The sequence below is a fragment of the Thunnus albacares genome, chromosome 21 (assembly GCF_914725855.1).
Source record: "Thunnus albacares chromosome 21, fThuAlb1.1, whole genome shotgun sequence".
In the NCBI taxonomy this organism is placed as follows: Eukaryota; Metazoa; Chordata; class Actinopteri; order Scombriformes; family Scombridae; genus Thunnus; species Thunnus albacares.
The window spans coordinates 23,700,662-23,721,645 of record NC_058126.1 but is presented as its reverse complement, the minus strand read 5'-3'; the positions used below and the strand labels follow the sequence as shown (position 1 = coordinate 23,721,645).

At 36.7% G+C, this 20,984-nt stretch overlaps 2 protein-coding genes across 2 annotated transcripts in view; both read right to left on the bottom strand.

Moving 5' to 3' along the window:
• Window positions 1-2,552: 2,552 nt before the first annotated feature.
• On the bottom strand, window positions 2,553-6,976 carry LOC122972906 (C-C chemokine receptor type 1-like). The gene is made up of 2 exons (XM_044340322.1): window positions 6,801-6,976; window positions 2,553-4,483 (listed from the first exon to the last, which is right to left on the bottom strand). The coding sequence occupies exons 1-2, from the start codon at window positions 6,974-6,976 to the stop codon at window positions 3,625-3,627; spliced, it is 1,035 nt and encodes a 344-aa protein (XP_044196257.1). The 3' UTR covers window positions 2,553-3,624.
• Window positions 6,977-14,785: 7,809 nt separating this feature from the next.
• LOC122972967 (collagen alpha-1(XXI) chain-like) overlaps window positions 14,786-20,984 on the bottom strand; it is a 70,043-nt gene continuing 63,844 nt past the window's right edge. The window contains exons 30-31 of the mRNA XM_044340405.1: window positions 20,325-20,402; window positions 14,786-19,827 (exon numbers count right to left, since the gene is read on the bottom strand). Of these exons, the coding sequence (XP_044196340.1) occupies window positions 19,640-19,827; window positions 20,325-20,402 (266 nt within the window). The 3' untranslated portion in view covers window positions 14,786-19,639. The remainder of the gene's footprint in view (window positions 19,828-20,324; window positions 20,403-20,984) is intronic.

Sequence of the window (20,984 nt, the reverse complement as noted above, 5' to 3'; positions counted from 1 at the left end):
TATTCCAATTTTGCCTGTGGTTGAAAAAACTGCACTGAAACTGTTGATTTTTGTTAATTGGCTTTTGAATCCAGAAGAATGTTAAAATGAAACATCACTAATTTCAACAAAGCTTTGTGATAAAAGAAAATGAGGCTAGTTTAGAGATTTCATTTGTAATTTCTGAGCTATGAATGGTCCCATAGATATAGAATTAGAAATAGGTTCTTTACTTTTCTTGAGCTCTCACCTTTGTCAGCATGCAGTTGACATAACATCTCTTCAACTCTCTGTAATATACTGTATTATAAACATTCCTACAGTCCAAGACCCAAGGAGACTTTATGGAGTTCATCTCATTTGTGTTTCCATGAACATCAGAAATATGTTCACAGTGGCTTGCTCACAAAGGTAGAGAGAGAGCAGTGGTGTAGACAGTGACAGATGTCACATACTCTAAAACATCCTTTTTGAGTAGAATGTTAATAAAATCAAGAAATGTTGTTGACTTCAGGAAGTCAGCACCAAACCTGACAGTCAAAGACTGAAATGGACAGCAAGCGGAGTTTTGAGTCAAGTGTGAGGACCATTTTGAAAATAGTGCAAAAATGAAAAAAAAAAAAAAAGGTTCCTTTGAAGTCATGATGGGGTTTATTTTTCTCAGTTTGCATCTTCTGGATCTTTTTTCTTACCTGATCTGTGTCCTGGGGAACAAACGTGTTTAGAGTTCATTGCAGTCATTGTGCTAAATCATGTCACTGATATGGACAATGCTGCTCAGTAATGCCCATCTGGCCTTCATACAGAAAGAGCTGGAATCCCATTGTCAAGTCTTAACATTTTGAATGTATGAAATATAATTTTTACCTTTATGAAATAATCTCTGAATTCATTAAAGTGAAACTGCCATTCTTGCTGCTGTATTTCATGGTAAAATTAAAATGTCACTTCTGCTCAAGTGTTACTGTGATGATTAACACAGATATGTTGTGAAAGATTGTTGCTGTGACAACGCATCTGATAGCTTTCACATAGCATAGCAGTTTGTGACCGGGCCAGTTGCACAATTGTTGTGCTTCTGTAGAAAATTGCATAAGGGACTTTTTTTATCACAGTTTTTAGATTCAGATTCAGAACTTCAGACTTTATTATGCCAGCGTGTGTACTGTGACGTTGCCATGGTAATGACTGAATCTATAAATATTGATCTTCTTCTGATTCATCACTTATTGTTAATAATAATAATAATAATAATAATAATAATAATAATACGAAAGAAAATACATTTGAAAAAAAAATCAGCCTGTCAACGATGTAGAGGCAACCACAAATATTTATTTAACACAGATGATGTTGGATTCATGCGATCATATCATATCAAACTGAATTCTATATGTTTTTAGAGAACAAAAATTGTAACTCAGGCACTATAATAAATTCAGTCAAATTACAATAAAAATAACAATAAAATAAAGTTTTCTAAACTAGAAAACAACATTAACCAGCGCCCATTGTGTGATGTTGTTAAACCAGGGCAACACGACAAAAGATCCTAATTAACTTTCCATTGGCATTGTTTCAGTGGTATCGGCATGTAATGTGTTAAGGCAGACAGTGTTAAGACATTGTGGTCATTTCACATATTTCTGTGAGATCACGTTGGTGGGGCAGGTTCAGTGAGTTCACATGCATGAACTGAGCTAGTGGGGCATTTGCACAGTAAAAGTCGTTCTAAATGCACATTAACCATCTTAAATGAGAGAGAAAGGAGATCGATGCTCACTTACTCATCCACACTCAGATCTCTGTCAGGGGATTTAGACCAGCAACCCTCCTCTGCTGTTTTTCAACCTCACTCAAGATGAACGTTAGCTGAATCCTTTCAACAGAGACATCAACACTAGGCTTTATGCAGAAGATAAAAATATGTCCAGGTCTGCTCCCCTGAGCCAATTTTCTTCATGACAACATTTTTAGCTCTGAACTTCAATTCTTGGTTATGTGGAGGAAACTGTCCAGATCAGCAATGTAATCAGTCTTGTCCTCTTTTGAACATGGACATGAGAAACATGTATTTAAACTTCTACTCAAATCCTTGATATTTGCTTTCTGAAAAGAATGTTTTCAGTAAAAGGGATGTTTTGAAAAGGTATGTACATATATTCTGGAAATATGTGTGACGTGAAGAAAAGGGTTGATTTAATCAAATAGTTTAGATTTAGAGAACACACAAACCAAACAAAAACCAACAACCCATTAAGTGTTTAATGGGTTGTTGCAGCACTTTTTTGGTGCTGCTTTTTCACTGTTTTATTTCTAAATAAAACATGCTTTATATGAAACTTGACAAAGAATTAATAATCACTTTAAAATATCATCAACATGATTAATAAGGACATGATGCATTAGAAACACAAAAAAACACATAAACAACACAAGATTGAACCAACCAAACCAAAATCAGAGCAGATATACTTACAGGCATGGAAAATGACTGGACAATGATTATACATGCTTGATTCATTGTTTTGGACTTTATTTGGATGCAGCTAAAGCTCCACTGTCTGGTGTTCAACAAAGTGCTCTTATCATAATGTAAATTCTTACACTTAATCAGCCTTTTTTTTTTTTTCAAACTATACTGACATTTTAGTGAGGATCCAAATTAAGTGAAGTCATGAAAAGCTGTGAGAGATACAGATAACCATTAAAAATGAGAGTTTAGGCTGTATGGCGAAAATACAGAGCAAAACACTTTTTGTATAACATCCAATAGTCCTTTACAAAGAGTTTTAACATTTGCTCAACGATGTAAGGATTAAGAAACTATGGATCCTTAACTTTGTTCAACAGCCCAACTTTTACATTCTGTCACACAAAGGTGATGCAGTTAACTGTAATATTGGGTGCAAAATTTGCAACATCATGAGGGAACAGTGTATATGAAATAAATCATGATTGTGGCACTGTGGTGCATAACTAAGTGTGATCTGACATATATACAGGCACAAGTGTGAATACTTAGAAAATGGGATTATGGCAGATGCTGATTATTTAACCATAACCACAACCAGGACCCAGCAACCCTTAGGCATTAACTTTAAATGTAAAGTGTTATTTATCAACTTCTGACCACTAGAGGACAGAAGGTCTCCCAAACTAGTTTGTAAATGAACCTTGATGAAACCTTAATAAAACTTGAATGAAACCTTAAAAATCACTGGAGAATCAAGCTCAAATAGTTGACAAAAAGTCTGTAAATACTGTATATACAAAGAAGGAATGGTGTGCTTTTCTGTAGGGATCCATCTCTTCCTGTAGCTGAGCTAAACATACCTCTTCTGTCCACATTTACATATGTCATGATGGCATGGTCATGATGAAGAGGTAGCAGCTTTGTTTTGGGCTGGACAACAAACTTTCAAAACATGTTCTCACCTGCTTAAGAAAGGTGAAATTAGCGACATAACTAACTGACATATGGATGTTGTTATGGTTTATATTTTGGCTTTACTTCTGCTATAGGCAAAATGATATCCCTACTCATGTCATCGCTTTCCACCTTAATATACTTCCTTCAGTTGCTTATAAAACCATGGTGTGTTGAACACATGGCAGGCCTGAGATACAAAGGGGTCCCCATCCCTATAATTCATTTTGTGTACTTTTTGTCGACATACTGGTTCTGCTGACCTGACTGACAGAAATATGCTTCTTTAACCCTGGGAAGCGTTTCACCAGCAGCTGTCTGAAGTAGCTCTGGAATTTTCTCCCAACAAATGTATAGAAGATGGGACTGATGCAGAAGTAAATGTAGGCAATGTCACGAGTGACTTGAAGTGCATAACCCCTCTTCTGTAATTCCTCACAGGACAGGTCTTCATCAGGTATTAGTTGTACAACATTGAATGGGGTCCAGCATATAAAAAACAACAGGACAATGATAAATATCAGCCTGACTGTCTTGAACTTGGTAACTATCTTGGATGATATGACAGTGATAGCAATCCTAATGTAGCAGTACACAATAACAATCAGAGGAAAGAGCAAGAAAAGGAAAAGTTGAAGATAAAATCTAGAATCTCTCAGCTTGTCTGCATCAACAAATGTCAAGTAACCAGGATGTTCCTGACAGAGTGTTTTGTTGGTCATATGATGAATAAAAGTTGTGTGGAGAATCATCTGTGGGATGCACGCCAGACCACTGACCAGCCACACCACAGCACAGGAGAGCAGCGCATAGCGTTGATTCCTCACCTGTGACCCACCCACGGAGTAAACAACAGCAAGGTGTCGGTCGAAGGTCAGGAGAGTTAGAAACAGGACAGAACTGTAGAAGCCCAGGTAGTAGACACTGCCTACAATCTTGCACATTACTTTGCCAAAGATCCAGTTGGAGAGCTGCTTGTAGACTCCCAAGAAGGGAAGACTGCTCATGAAGATCAGGGAGGACACCACTAGGTTGAGCAGCAAGATGTTGGTCACAGTGGTCAGCTTCTCAAACCTAACAAGTAGCCATTTAAACCGTTAAATGTAGAAAAAACAGAGACTATGGGTCACACAAGCATTTTTAACAGTAATATTTCGCAATAACTTCCAAACTATGGATTGGTTGGTGGCAGTAAAGTAAATCTGAACATCTTTAGCATCAATTTAAGTAAAGCGTGTCAACTAGATAAACTGCTTTGAAATCTATTGATTGACAGGTCATACTGCAGAGTCCTGAAATAGAGGAAGTTCACTCATTCAATGTTACACAATTCTCTCAGTTCAGTTTTTTGTTTTTGTGGTGAGTGAGCTAGCTTCTTGTACTGCCTAGAACCTTTGAGAAGAACATCTCCAGGAAAATGACATTTCGTAATCAGGCATTTATTTAAATTGTCAAGACTATTTTTAACTTTGTTTCCAGGACTGGTTTGCATAGAGATTAAGAGATTACAAGAGATTAGTTTTGAACCATGAAGGGTGTTTGAACATTTCAGTATATCAGTGCCTGTTATTGATAATGTATTGATGACTTGTGCACATTGTGCAGCTTTGCAGGATTGAGTGCAACACTTCTGCTCTGGTCTACATTTCAAAATGGGATGTGCACAGCCAGCTCAGTAATGTGGATGTTTAATATGATAAGTAATGTGCCTTGACAAATTTGGCATCAAAGTTGAAAATGCATGAAATGAATCTGCCTGAGAGTGCCACCCAGATATACAGTAGTCTGTGTGTGGGAATCTAGTGCCAACAAGTTAGTATTTCAATTTGACCAGTACTTCATTTTTTGACCAAACACCTCAAAACTAATGACACTCTCATCATCCTCAGCTGTTGTTTGTGTTCAATGCTAAATAGCACATGTTAGCAATGTAAATTAAGGTGGTGGCCATAGTAAACATTATACTTGCTTAAAATCAACAATGTCATGTGCTAGCATGGCTCTTGGTTAGCACCTAATCTTAACCAAACTGAGTTTATCCAGACAAAGGTTATGTTTGTACCAAAAGTATAAAATGAATCAAATTTTTAGGAGACAATGTTGTTAATCACTACCATAATAAGATTAACATAACAAATTTCATGTCTCTCAATTTTTAAATAGAGAACCTCTCAAATATCTTACTTGCACATATATACGGCAAGCCTTCCGCAAACACTCCACTGTCATACCTGGCTCTTTTTATTGATTATCATCACATTGTTCCAAGACCAGTCCAAGACCCAAGGAGACTTTATGGAGTTCATCTCATTTGTGTTTCCATGAACATCAGAAATATGTTCACAGTGGCTTGCTCACAAAGGTAGAGAGAGAGCAGTGGTGTAGACAGTGACAGAGTAGAGGAATTCTTAGGGGTCTTGGAGAGAGGAACTTTACCTACTGAATAGCTACAATATTCCTCTCCCAGTGGGCACAAGAATAAGAAGCTACTTACATTACTTCATTGTCTGATACTCTCCCAGTCTGTCTTTCTTTCTGTCAACCTGATGACATCTCCATTCAAATCCACCGGTCCCCCCACTGGTCTAAAACCAGTGCCCCAACCTGATATGTACTCTGTCTATTCTGCCTCCGAAATATCTTACAACATTGATAAAATCATCTATCAACATGTATGTCATTTTACTCTCAGTTGCCAGTTATTATGTATTGTAGTATGATTTAATACAACAGCCCTACATTCATGAAGGTTATGATTTTTTAAGAGGTATTGATTGAACTTCATGGTCATTTTGGAGGTTGTAGTTTGTGTCGCTGTTAAATTTTATAGCATTGTACTTGGGGGTGTTCAAATATTCTGTCTACCTACTTTACATCAGTGACTGTAGGAAATGGCTAAAATGGTGATTCACTTGCATTAAAATACTAAGTTGTAAAAACATACATCTAAAATGCATGTAAATATTATGTATCGAACTTTAACTAAATTGATGAGAATAATACTTTTTTCTACATTCTTTATTTCTTAAAGTTATCATCTTTATGATTTTAATGAACTCAAACCCCATTTTTGATGCTGCTTTTGACCTGCATTTTTGAGCAACAGCCATTCAATGCATTTACATTTAGTAACCTGTCTATAAAGTAGTTTTAATTGTCAGTGGCGGGATCCACATTTGCGCACTTGAGTCAAACTGCCAACACATACACAAGTGACTATAATCCAGCACTACTGTTTATAATTTTATCTCATTAGTATCAGTCTCACTGTTCACTCCCCTAACAATGTATCAGATCTGTACCAGTTGCTACAGTTGTATTTTTAACAAATTGCTTTAAACTACTAAACCAATAATTTGTTTGAATTTGAGAGTTTTGTTTGTCTACTCACCGATGGATGATGACCAGGACCAGCCCGTTGCCAAAGAGACTGAAGAGAAACATGAAGTAGTAAATGGTGGACAGTTGAGCTCCCAGTAAGTTGTCACTGTCCCGATTACATGGTCCAACCGGCTTCTCATCATCATCGTCATAAGTATAGTTATAATCAGGAGTTGTTGATTCCATCTTCTCCTCAAATGTTAGCAGGGAAATCTGTCAGAAACACAACACATGCAACGATGCAGTCAGTATGAAATTAAAATTCTAAATATTATCAAATTTTTGAAAATATATAGTAGTATATAAGAGCTATTAAATTCTATGTGTATGCCTCTGTAAAGCATGCAAATAAGGAGAACTAGAAAACAATCTCTTTAACTGAGAACCTCCAAGGAGCTCAAATCAGATGTTTGTGGGAATGAGGATCAGGCTGAGCTGAGCTGACTTACCGCCTGGCCAGCAGAGGAGCTTCTCCTTGTTGTCTGACTCTGAGGACCAGAACTGTCTGACTCACAGCTCAGCTCAAGTCACTCCATGATAAGTCAGCCAGCTAGGGGAAGGAAGTACCAGAAAAGTGTGTGTCTGTGTGCATGTGTGTGTGCATTCAGGCACAGTGAGTGTAGGTCAATCACTAAACAATAACTACAACACACAATCATTGACGTTCCCAAAAATGAAAGAAAATAGACTTCCAGGTGTAGTGCGAATGAAATCCGAGCTGTTACTCATCGCGTAAAAAAAAAAAACAGTCAATCCAAAATCAGTAAAATCAAATTTGATATAAAAGTGCAAGAGTGCAATGACCAGCTAAGCGACCTATTAATCAGACCTGCATGTTATACAAGCTGATGGCTTGAGGAATAAAAGAGCTCTTGTATCTATTTGTTTTGAGTTTTCTTTGTAGAAGTCTCTTTCCTCGGGTCAGGTTGCTGCTGCGACTGAATTTGGAGTGAAGGGGACAAGTTCTATCCTGTAAAACTTTTTCTAGTTTTTGGAGGATGAGTTTGGTGAACAGGCTGATGGCTGTTATTTGGTCAGTGCCTGTGTTTTTTTTTCCCTTTTCTCTAACCCTAACCAAGTGGTTTTTGTGCCCAAACCTAACCAGACCTTAACCACAGCGTTGTCACACCATAAAACGTCATTATTTTTTAACAGTGATTTGTAACGGTTTTGGAAAGCAGCATATTAGAAAACGCTCCTATGGGTCGCTCTGGATTGGATGGTACAATCGACCAATGTGATTGTTTAATTATGAGGATGTGTTGACTTTTATATGTGAAAGTATGTGTGTGACTGCTGCACATATACTGTAAATTCTCAAAGACTGCTGGCATTAAAGCCAGTATTCAATTAAGTAATAGCAGGGCATGCAGATGGTACAAACAGATAGAGGCTGAGCTCTAAGAAAGGCTGCTGAATTACATCCACTATCATTATTTACATGGTAAATGTAGCATAACATACATTTCAATATCACTACAACAGCATCATTCACAGCACCCGTTTCCCCAACAGTTTTTCTTTTTAACTGAAATGTTGCTATCACTAAACATTTCCTACAAATGTATCACAGAAAAGAAAAAGAAAGGATTGTCCTGTGAAACGCTACTCTACTTTTAACCTGAAAAAAGTATCCCAGCATGTGTTTTACAAGAATCAGTGGTGATAGTGGAAAAGCAGTTAATACTGTTATTATGTCACCAAATATTTTTCTAGGCCAGAAATTAACAGTTTCATATATGAGGTTGATCAAAATAATAACTACTTTAAAACATGTCCAGCATCTAATTTCAGAAAGCCCTTTAGTTTTTCATGTTAAGAAATGTTGAGGATATCATTAAAAGAAAACTTAACATGGGAATTGACAGTGGGGAAAATAAATTCAGACGGCGGGTCCTCCCTCCCTCAGTTCTCAAGTGGGACTGATGTTCAAAGCGTCTTAAAGCACCGTAGTCAGGTTAACATTAGAGTCAATGGACGGCCGGAGCAGTTGCTCTGGACATCTATGAAAGCGCAATGATTATGGATAAGAAATGTGTGTACTGATTCATCACTTATTGTTAATAATAATAATAATATGAGAGAAAATACATTTGAAAAAAAAATCAGCCTTGCAACGATGTAGAGGCAACCGCAAATATTTATTTAACACAGATAATGTTGGATTCATGTGATCATATCATATCAAACTGAAATCTATGCAAATTGCCAATAAAGCAAGTCACATTAGCCACGGGTGAGCATATTTAACAAATTCATCATTTTATTTTTTTAAGATAATAATAATGATATCATTATTAGAGGAATATAATTGCATTTTTAATAATGTAAAGTAAAGGGGACAATCTATTTGACACAGCTGAAGCTCTGTTATTCCTTCAAACCTACCTCATTATATCAAAATGACAGTTATATCACACACTATACAAGTGTTGTTTTTAAAGAACAACAATTGTAACTCAGGCACTGTAATAAATTCAGTCAAATGACAATAAAAATAACAATAAAATAAAATGTTCTAAACTAAAAAACAACATTAACCACTGCCCATCATGTGATATTTTTGAACCAGGGCATTCATGTGTTTACCTCATGTGGATCCTAATTGACTTTCCATTTACATTGCTTATGGTCATTTCACATATTTATATGAGATCAGGTTGTGCCACACACATTCCCATCACTGGCTTCTGATAGAAACTTGTTCTCAACACACCTGGCTGCTGAAAGGAAACCTAATCCTCACCTTGGAGTCATTCAGGTTTAATCTTCTCAGCTTTTAATCATCTCTGTGGGGACAAATTAATATCATGCTGCTGTTTTTAACAAAAAGTTTAGAAATGACAGACCCTCTAATAAACATTCACATCTACATTTGTCTCAGATCGTTTTTGAGCTTCACTGATGAGGTGAAGGAACATAAAACCAGTTCAGCTGAAAATAACAATTTACTGATTACAAAAATTACCCTGAACATGACTTCTTCCTGAACCTCAGATGAACTGAGTGTTGATGATGTCTGAGATTCTGTACATGCTCTTTCCATTCACCTCAGAAATGATTGTATGATTTCCTGTCAAAATGCATTTGTGATTACCCTAGAGGAAAAAGTTGCAAAAAATCCCCTTAGGTGCTCTTTTCAAATTTTTCAAATCCATATATAGCTATAGATGAATCTGAGTTGTAGATGGAGGTCTACAAGAATATGTCCAGGAGGTCACATGAAAGTAAGTGGTAATTGGGGCGCTTCAAACCAAGTGAATCACTACTCCGACACAGGAATGAGACTCAAACACAACATAACTTTATTGAGTAATGGGGAGGGTTGGTGAAGGGGACTTGAAAGAACTGAAATTCTTCCCGGACCAGGGTTTAGTCTTAGGGGTGCTCCATGGCAGTGATGCTTCCCTGCAGGCAAATAGAAAGCAGAGGAGTGAGGGGCAAACACAAATCCTCTCCCTCCTGTTTTCTCACAGTCAACTTATCACTTTCAACTCAGAACAGAATGTCCCAGCCTTCTCTTCTCCCTGTCTCTTGACTACTGGTATTTTTAAGGGCCATTCTAACCACTTGGCTGGCTAATGAGTAACCATCCTCAGGTGTGTTCCCTTTAAGACCTCAGGAGCTGACAGTGGTAAAACTGCTACCTGACCACTATGACCCGCCACAACTGGTTGAAAATGAAGTAACCATATGCCATAAAATAAAGGTTATAACCTAAAAAACCCTTTAAATTAAAGGAAATGAAATGAAATGAAATCAAATTGAATTTTATTTAGTCCAGACATGTTCTGTGCTGTGCTGTTATCAGCTCCACTTTGGAAAAAATGGAAAGTAAAATCCACAAGCTTCTGCTCCATGACATATATTTAACTACTAAATACATAAATCTTTTTTTTGAAAGGTCACAAATATATAATTACATTTTTTAAAAAGGCTCAATAATTTCTATTTCCTAACACAGCTAGACACTATAGTGTTTTAGCACATTCCTACTTGAACAGGAGGAATATTTTTAGCCACAAATTAATACATACTTTTTGTGATCGAAAGTTTTTAGATAGTAGTAGAAGTGCTTTAAGTAAAACAATACCACAATGTAAAAATATTCTGTTGCAAGTAAAAGTCCTGATTTCAAAATTCTAGTATTTAGTATAAAATCTTGTGCAATAAAATCAAAAATAGTTTTTCATGATTTCAGGAGCTCTACTGTTATTTTTGTTGTAGGACAATTAACAAATGTATCACCTTACTAGTACATGATGTCCTCACATTAAATCCTTTGGAGGAATATAAGTAAGTACATTTACTCAAGTACTGTACTGAAGTACAATTTTGAGGTACTTGTACTTTATTTGAGTATTTCCATTTGATAGTACTATATTATGCTTTCTACTCCACTACATTTATTTGACAGCTTTAGTTACTTTTCAGATGAAGATTTGACACAATGGATAATATAACAAGCTTTTAAAATACAACACATTGTTAAGCCTTGTTGGCTTTTAACGTCTTACATAAAGCAGTGTGTAGTCGGGTCACATTTCAGATGCCTATGAGTTGTTAACAGCTCCACCAAATAATGATTTTTCCCTCTAAACTTCTCACATGGTTTCATTTCAATAAATGTTCAAATGATCCAATATTTCAGCAAAAATCAAAGATTAGAGAAAAAGTCCAACAACTGATAACAGATTTGTGTATCAGAATTTTGTTTTTTCTTCTCTCCTCTTCCTATTTGAGTAAATGTATTTAGTGTTTTTCCACTACTGATATTTACAGTAGTTATATAGTTACGTCATTACAATAATCTGGTGATCTCCTGACTTTCAACACTACTAACGCAGCTGACGTTCACACCACATCCTTTAGTTGAACTTTTAACTTTTAAGGTTTATTTCCCTTCCTGGTGTCACAGCAGTTTTATGACACATAATGGGTTTTTTCCTGTTTTTCATTTTTATATTTACTTTTTTTGTATATTTTGACAAGAATAATGGCTGAACTCCATTTAGGTTTACTGCTGGAACCATTGTTAATATTGTTAGTTCCACCTGTGCTTTTCCTACTTTGATAAGTGAAATCTCGTTTCCCTTATTTGATTGTTCCACGCTCGAGGAGGAGCAGGGAGTGAGGAAGGATCCCTGAGGAGACTAGAGGGAGGATACATGACGGCAGCCTTTGCAGCTGCTGGTAGAGTTAACAAGTCTGAGACAACAGAGAGGCGTTGTTGTGCTAATAACCCAAAGATTTATTCCTTCTCTGTGGCAGTAAACACAACACACAACCCACAGATAACTAACTGTGCTATATTCAGAGTTAACAAGATATCCAGGGCTGACGAATGACAACAGTAGGCTAAACATTAACATGACAATCATCAGCAGCTACATTCTGACACTACAGACACACACACACACACACACACCAGAGAGCCTCTTGTAGTAGAGCTGCTAGCTCAGCTAACAACACAGGTACCAAACAGAAACTTTCACAAAGGGCCATGAATGTATTTCTAGTGACTGTCAAAGCTCCAGCTGACTGTCTTTCCAGCACAGACACAGCAGCGGCTCATGGCTGGTTATTTTGCTTGCATTTCTTCCTCGTTCTCACCTACAACTGATGTCCATTTGACCGTCACCAGTGTGTTCAGCTACCACATTTCGGCTACCAAAGTTTAAAAAAATGTACAATACTTTGCACTAGTGTATCGATAACATATCGCAAGTGGAAATATCACTTATATATGTTGAAATATCGATTTATTTGTCCAACCTCTAATTCACACACTGTGGTTAGGCAGATATACAGTATAAACACAGAATGCAGGTTTTTATTAATTTGCAGATTAACCGTGTATTTTAAGGGGAAACGAAGGCTGAAAATACACCGCAGTTAAGGGAATTAAGATATAGCAAATGTCCGCTGTGGAAAACATCTATTTTTAATAACTTTTTGTTTATAGCCCACTGTATCTTCTATATATCACCATCAAGCACTGCCTTTAAAACAAACTGTACAAACTGCTGAATGCAGCTTCTCTGGGGTATTTTTCCCAGCACAGAAATACAGCTGGACATAATAAAATTAAATAATAAATAAAATGATAATGCTTGAGTTTCATCTCTGTAATTTCTATAAGATACTGAGCAAGCATTGTCAATAACCTGATTAGTTTAGTTCTACCTGTTTGGGTTGGAGATGTTCTACCTTTATCATTTGCATTATCAGAATCAGAATCATCTTTATTGGCCAGGTATGTTTATGCAAATAAGGAATTTGACACTGGTTTAGTGGCTCTCAATGTACTTACACAAAATAACAACACAACGATCTTGGAAATATACACAAGGAATGTCTACATACAGGTGAAACTGTTTCTGTGAACTGTAAACAGGATACAAACAGTGCAAAGAAGTGAAGAGTGTACAGAATGCTGAGATAAATATTCAACGGTTAAAAAAAGACATATTACTTTACATACATATGATAGCTATTTGTAAAGTTTGGTGACCTCATGTAATTCCATCATAACCTCACCCAACTTCACCTGTGCAGACGTCTAATCAGTATAAGTGGAAAACACCTGTGTGGGCGCACAGAGAATTTAAAATTTAAAAGAGAATGTAGTGACTGAATCAGTGGACCCTGACTGGCTGAAAACATCAGCTCCTTTAATTAAATTGAGATAAACCTGATGAGTGGAGGCTTTGAAAAAACTGACTAACCTGATTGAATGGACATTATTCATTCGGACAGCCAATCGGACAAAGCCCAGCTGCAATACGTACTCAAAAGCTAATCGGAAACATTTGTAATTAAGAATAAGGTAATCCAATGAGTTTAAATGGGACTCCAGTGATTTAGTATTGCAGTTTCATAAAGTTGGGGGGACTCAAAAGACACTGAGAAAATGGTCATAATCAAAGCAGAAACAGGCTGAAATGTTCATCCCTCATATGGGTTAAGCTCCAAAAATGCTGGTTCCTACATAACTACTACTACTATTACTACTACTACTGCTAATGATAATAATAATAATAATGTCAAATTCTGTATCGTTTATAGCAATATCAGCAATATTTTAGCTTCCTTGTAAACCATGGGTTAGCAATCCACACTTAACACCTGAATATGTCAGAAGTGAGTCTTGATAGTTCATCCTGCCCTACATCCCAGCCACAAACTGTGTGCTGGTTCTAAACATGTTTGGAGTATGTAGTGAATTCACAAAAGAAAAAATGAGTAAGTAAATTTGAAAATGCCAGCATGCACACTAACATGTGTGGCCATGTTTATAATGACAAGAATAGTACAGTGTTTGTGGCCAAAATCAACATTCCCATTTCATAAAAAGGTTGCACACACACAGACAAAAAAATCCATGTGAATGAGAACTTTAACAAGTCATACTACAGGCAAAACCTAAAGCATCAGGCGGTGTCTTAGCTGCACACTTGTTGGTGTAATTTACCTTCTCTCATGCCCTTGTAGGCCTAAACACATTGATAAAACAAGCAGACCAGTTGGAACATGTGTTATCTTGGAATACGTGTGCAGAAATAACATGAAATCTGTTGCAAGGTTGTGTGACCACACCTAGGTTTTATTAGTCAGTCTGATTGGTCAGTGCTGTTACTCTATTTCTGTCTCTAGAATCATGTGGTCTGTAAGCTGTGCTGACTATGGTCTCTAATTTTTTGTCTGTTTGCGGGGATCTTTTGATATGTGAATGTTTATGATAATAAAAACCACATGTGAGGCTGTTTTTATTCAGTTATAAAATGATTTTCATTACAATATTTACATTTTTATTGCTTAGTTATTGGCTTTAAAATGATATATGTAAATGATTCTAAGTGAAATAATTTATTCCCCTGAATAAATTGTGTGTTTTAACCAAAAATCTGTACTGACAGAATTATGATGAAATAATGAAAAACTGCAATGAAGAACAGTGAAAAATCAGTGTTCCATAATTAATATTTATTTTCATATAAAATAGTTTTCCATCAAAAATAATGATGCAATGTAATCATACGTTTATACAAAAATACCATTGTAAACATTGCATTTTTCCAGCATTTACGGATATAACAGATAATATAAACTTTTAAAAAGTTAGAAATGGATGTTTGTCAGAAGATATTACAAACACAGAGGATGTTTTTCTAACCCCTGCATACTGAAATAAAATTAAAACACAGACAAACTGCACTGTTAAATGTGACTAATCATGTCACCATCTGCACTGGAAAATAAACCGACACAGCACAGACTGTTTTTGCTGTGAGGATGGTTACTGGTTGGCCCCTTTTTGATGATACAGATATAAGAAAAGATTTTCAAGATAACAGATTAAAGCTGTGTCAAAAACACAGCTACAGGTTTCACAGTCACGGCATTAAATGTGAGACTGTACTCAGCAGAAAAACGGAAGCTTCCTCAGTAGCAAAAGCGGAAGTAGTGTGATGACATACTGCTGCAAAAAGCTTGAGGTGGGAGGTTGGAGTGGGTGGCTGAGTGTACACAGCATGTGAGTGTAACGCTGTAGGCACTGACAAACAGGCCTTTTGTCATTTAGATTTGAGGATTTGCTGTTAAATCTATTCTCATATGATAAATGCCTTATGAGCCTTAACTGTCACTTATTGTTCATGTGACACTTTTGTAAACAAAAGTCTGTCAAGAATGGAGATTTGGTATGAATATCCAACCTCATTAATATTTTTGTGACCTCGTACAACACTGTCTCCCACACAATACCTTTTATATACTACTAATTTGCTTTGCCAAATATTTTTTGGGGATACATTTTGCCTGGATTGTAATCAGTGGCAATTTTTTTTCTTATCTTACAACATTCCTATTCCGCAGAGAAGTCGTAGGAGGTGGTAAGGGTGGATGGTTGGGTATACAAAGCAATAGACTTGAGTTTGCGTCAATGTATCCCATGTGTTGTTAGATTTAGGCTGGTAAAACACTTGGTTAAAGGGGTACACCAGCAATTAAGTATTGTGTTTCCATAAAGCTGGGGAACTCACAAGAGTCAGATTAAAAATAGAATGGTCATAATCAGAGCAGCAGAGGACACAATATTCTAACTTTCTAGTATTACTCTCTAGTATGGGTCAAAAATACTGGATTTCCCATCATGCATCTGACAGCAACATGATGATATCATCAAAGTTACTATTTTTTTTTTTCAGTGTTAATATTCAACCAACACTAGCAGCTCTTTAACCTTAACCAAGTGCTTTGAGTTTGCCTGAACATAACTATAAAAACGTCAATCATGGTTTGGCTGTTGTAGGAGAAGCAAGTGAAATACACTGATACAAAAAATCTGCAGGAAATTAGGTGTATATGAGCACTATTTTATAGGGGGTAGCGTTATCACCTAACATTTCCATCAGATATGTTTACTCCAGCACCACCCAAGTCCAAGATATTAACTTTGTACACAAAATAATTGATCGTTTAATGTACATTACATTTCTTGAGCACATTCATGGTCCAAAGAGGATGGACACTTATGCTTTTAATGACACCATGCCTTTAAAATCTAGTATCTAGGGCAAAATTACACTACTGGAAAGTATCTACGAATAGCAAAATCATCAATATGTTTGTTTCATCAAATTATTTCACACTGATTTGATGAACAATGTAGCAACTAGGGGCCGCTATGCAGGCCTCAGAAGTTTAGTTTTGTTGTTAAAACACTTAAAAAACATAATGGTCGCAAACTATGAAACTGAAAAGCTAGAGGCTCAGGACATATAGCAAAGTTGTGTAATATCTTTAATCAGTTAAATCATATTTTTACCAAAAATTAGGAAAAAAATGCACTGCAAAAATAACCATAGCAATAAATAGTAGGATTGTCTCACTATAATCACTTCTCTTCCAGCAGGACTGTTGGCTTAATGCACACCTGAATTCTTTGCACTTTTTAAGACTCAAATGACTCGAATGTGCACCACAGCTCGCTACTCTTACAGCAGTGATACTTCGAAACCTGCCAAGCTTACTCTGACAGGTAAAAAAATCCTGTTTGAATGCAACAAATAACAGTTTGGAAGCTGGCTTCCTGAAGTCTGAACCCCAGAGAGAGGCACTAACCCGTTTGTGACTCCATACAGCATTTGGAAAGGTTACAAGTCTTAGACAGAGTTTTGTCACAACATATTTGTCTTATCAGTCCTCAGCATACATGGAATTTTAAGTCTCTCTTCTCGAGAAAGAAAGAGCCATTGACCATAAAGCAACCAATATTTTCTGTATGTGACTATAGAAGTACAGTCCTCTGAACAAAAACTGAAGAAAAAAAAAGAATGTATCTTGTCCTGCTTCTTGCAAACACAATGTTTTGCTGTTTATTTCTGTAGGTGAATGCTTATTGTTTTTTTGCCTCTAACAGTCAATATGATGCCTGTAGCAGCTTATTGTTGCTAAATCCTGACACCTGGATCTGAAATAGCTGCTCTATTTGGCTCCACAGACTTGTTCCCACTGAAGCATCATTTCTCCAGTGACTGAATACCCAAGCTTATCTGAATTCCTTCTGCTGAGACCTTAGATGAATTATAAAATGGAGACTTAAGTCTTAATTGTCTGCCCAGCTGTGGTTTGCTAGAATTTCACTGAACAAAAGCAATGCATTAAATGCTAAAAGTTGTGCCAACTTAGCATTTTCTATCATTTACTGAATTTGAAAAGCATTGACAGATAATGCTAAAATGGAATCCACCCATTCACATTGTAGGTCTACTATATAACTTTACAACATTAAAGCATGGTCAAAAAATTAGTCACACAGTGGGTCCAACAAACAAGCAGACTGAAAGACTAGTGAGGTGTGAATAATAAGTAACAGTGCACATTTGGAAAAGCAGGTGCTGAACTGAGTGAGCAAATCTACAAGAATGTCTATAGGAAATCTACTGTCCAGCTTGATGCTGGAGTGTGAAAGTGTGCAACCACCCAGGCAGCTGATCATACACCACCTAACCTTTTTCTTTGCTAACACATTATCACAGCACACACAACGCGGTGCATTACTGTTGTTTCAACAGATTGTTCCATATTACCAATATTTAATTAGAATTTTCAAAATCTTTGTGACTTTTAATATTTCTGTTCAACACTGTTTCTGATCACTTCTACTTTGACGTTTTTTCAAGCGTGGTTAAGCTACCGTTGATGAAACGCAACACTTTCTGTAGACGTTTAGAGATGAATAGCCTACCAGAAATTGGGTGGATCATGCCCTATTGATATTTTAATTAAACATCAGTGTAGAAAGTGTTTCGCTAAGAGTAGCTAACCATAGAGAAAAACTGTATTTTTGTTGGAGGAGAGAAACTTAGAGCAGTAGGTAGACATGTAGGAAGTTTTGAGTTTGGACTAACAGCAAAGTAAGATGTAGCAGATTTGGCAACAGAGAATTCAAAGATATACTTATAAAACAAGGGAATAAGAAATAAAGGCCTGTCTCTTATATTGCAGTTGAGGTACATAAAGGTCTATACGATATTGCAAAACATGACAACATAAATATAATGGGTGAAAACAGACCCTGTCTGTCACAGTGATGGATTAGGATTAGCACTAATCCTGGTGCTCCATACACAAAAGGTGATAGAATTATGTTCTTCCACCAGAAAGAAACACATGTAGGATGCACTAGAAGCATGTTGACAGTAAAATAATGTGGGGCAAAGAGAGAGGTCTGTAGTTGGAATGGTGGATGGACGTCTGCATTAGCTTTCAACTTAATTTCTAAATCAGTCCGAAAAGATTTCTGCTACTAACTGTGAGGTTTTTATCTTTAATCAAACTGCCTGAACTTGACAGTTAGCTAAACTTTCACATGATAATCAGGCGAAAATGGTGTGTCTGATTCCTTCATTGTGACATATCCAAATTCATTGTCAAGGAATGTACTGCAGTTTTCACATGATTCATAGATACAATCATTTCTCTGAGGCAGAGCGGCTCTGAAGGTAGAAATAACCTCACTGGTTGATATAAACCCTAACTGGTGAAGCCAAAGTAACTACAGTTTTTCAAAGCACAACATGAGTGGTAATTCATGTTCACTTTTGTCGATAATACGCAGTTATGTGTAGTTTTTAATGTGGACTCATGGTCTGGAAAAATATAATAGTACCTTTTTTCCCCACATTAGCTGACACACAGTATAAAAGAAAGCCCATGGTCTTATTTGGCTTAATTATAATGCATGAGGATATCTTATTTTTATTTTATTCATATATATTTTATACATTTTGTTGTATAAAGATCAGTTTTTTGCGCATGAATCTTGTGTTGAAATTTGATCAGACTAATGGTGTTAGGCCTCTTAGCATCCTGTCTTGTTAGCAATGTGTTCAACTGAAATGTAAAGAGGAACTCAGCTAAAAGCGGAGGTAGCTATTTTTAATGTTATTCCAAATCCTAGCTCTCTTCCTAGTAACACAATAACCAACACAACCAAGTTACAACCATTTTGGTGCTAATCTGTCTAACTCAGGATTGGAGCCCACTATTTAAACCTGCTATCCAAACTTTAAATATAAAGTAGCCATGTTAACGTGGTATCAGTAAGCTAGCCAGTAAGCTGGCCTGCTGACCACCTTTGATCATGAATTCCATAATCATGAGTCAAAGCCCTGCCCATGTTAACTCAACTAATGAGGTTATTTCTGTCTCCAGTGCAGCTGTTCTCCACACAGTCTGCTCATACAGTCACACACATCTCAGTAAATCAGTGATACAGTACATCGCTTCCTTAAAACACATGGGTGTTTAACCAATAGCAGCCTCTCCCATGCTGCTGTGTCATCAGACATTGGGTCCTTTGCTGTAATGTTCCCTGAGGTTGTAGGTCTGATAGCACATGGAAACATCGCAAATCCCTGGAAGCCCTGGGTTGCCCTGTTTACCAGGATCACCTGGGGGTCCTGGTTCCCCAGGAATTCCCTGGTTGCCTGGATGGCCGATTCCATCAAAGCCACGAGGACCCTGAACCCCTGCAGATGTAAGGAAAGAAAAAAATTGAAAAATATATACAGATAAAACACAGTTGTTTTTGGTATTTCTGTCTCATGTATGGAAAAAAGTCAAAGATTACATTAAATTACTTTTATGAACCAAAAATAGCACATGCTGGATCATAAACTGCATCTACTCATACTCTCTATGATGAATTAATAGGCTATTATGGCTTCCATAGAGAAATAAAGCACTCACTGTCTGTTAATTGCCCTCACCCCACCTATCAAGCTGTCACTAAAAGTACTCACTGAAAATTAAGTACAAACAGTGTCCACCCACACGTTTGTTAATAATGTAAGACTACAAACAGCCTTGATGCATTTTTGTTAAAAATGCACTCATGCACAGATCTGAAAGCTCAGATGTCAGAACACTGTGGTTAGGTTGCTGAAATAGCTGCAACTCCACAAAATGGCTTAATGGGTGAAGATCCTCCAGAAAACAGGCTGATGCTGCTGTGCTTCTTACATACCTGGCTGTCCAGGTGGTCCTGGAGGTCCAGTGTGACCTTCTCCATTGCTGCCTTTGAGCCCTCTTGGTCCCATGTCACCTAGGGACAAAATATGTCTGCTTTAAAGACAGCATTAGAGTTTCTATAAATGAGCTGCCAGATTCAGAGCTGCAGGAAATTAAAGGCAATGTTCCCTCTAACCCAGCGATGTCCATTCCTATTCTGTGGAAGAGTCTGTAGGATTTCATACCAAGTAAACACTACAGCAATTTATTTCACTGAAAGAATGAACCCTTAAAGCCCTAATAAAGAAATGTTTTATAAAATTGTACAATTTAAATGCAACAGTTTCTGTTTGTAGAGGCTCTGTTTATATAAAAACGTTGCTTTCAGCATGCTGTGGACTGCCACAGTATGTATTTGATATTACCACTATGGGGCATTAAAGCTGGATTTATTAAAATCCTAATCATAGGGGCTTTAAATTAGGTTTCTTTTGTTTTCTTCTTTTTCAGCACAGGTCTTATTTTTGGAGTTTTTGACATCATTCATGTCCACTATGGCAACATTTTACACAGCAACTTTCAATTAAAAACTTCATAGCAAATGTCCTTTGTTAATTTAAAAAGTGCAAAACCATTGATGACACAAAAAACCTGTGTATGCAGTTGTGAATGTTGT

Coding starts and splice junctions, on each gene's coding strand:
- LOC122972906 (XM_044340322.1), bottom strand. CDS start 6,976: ATGGAATCAACAACTCCTGATTATAACTATACTTATGACGATGATGAT. Junction 4,484..6,800: donor GTCCTGGTCATCATCCATCG/GTGAGTAGACAA, acceptor GCTACTTGTTAG/GTTTGAGAAGCTGACCACTG.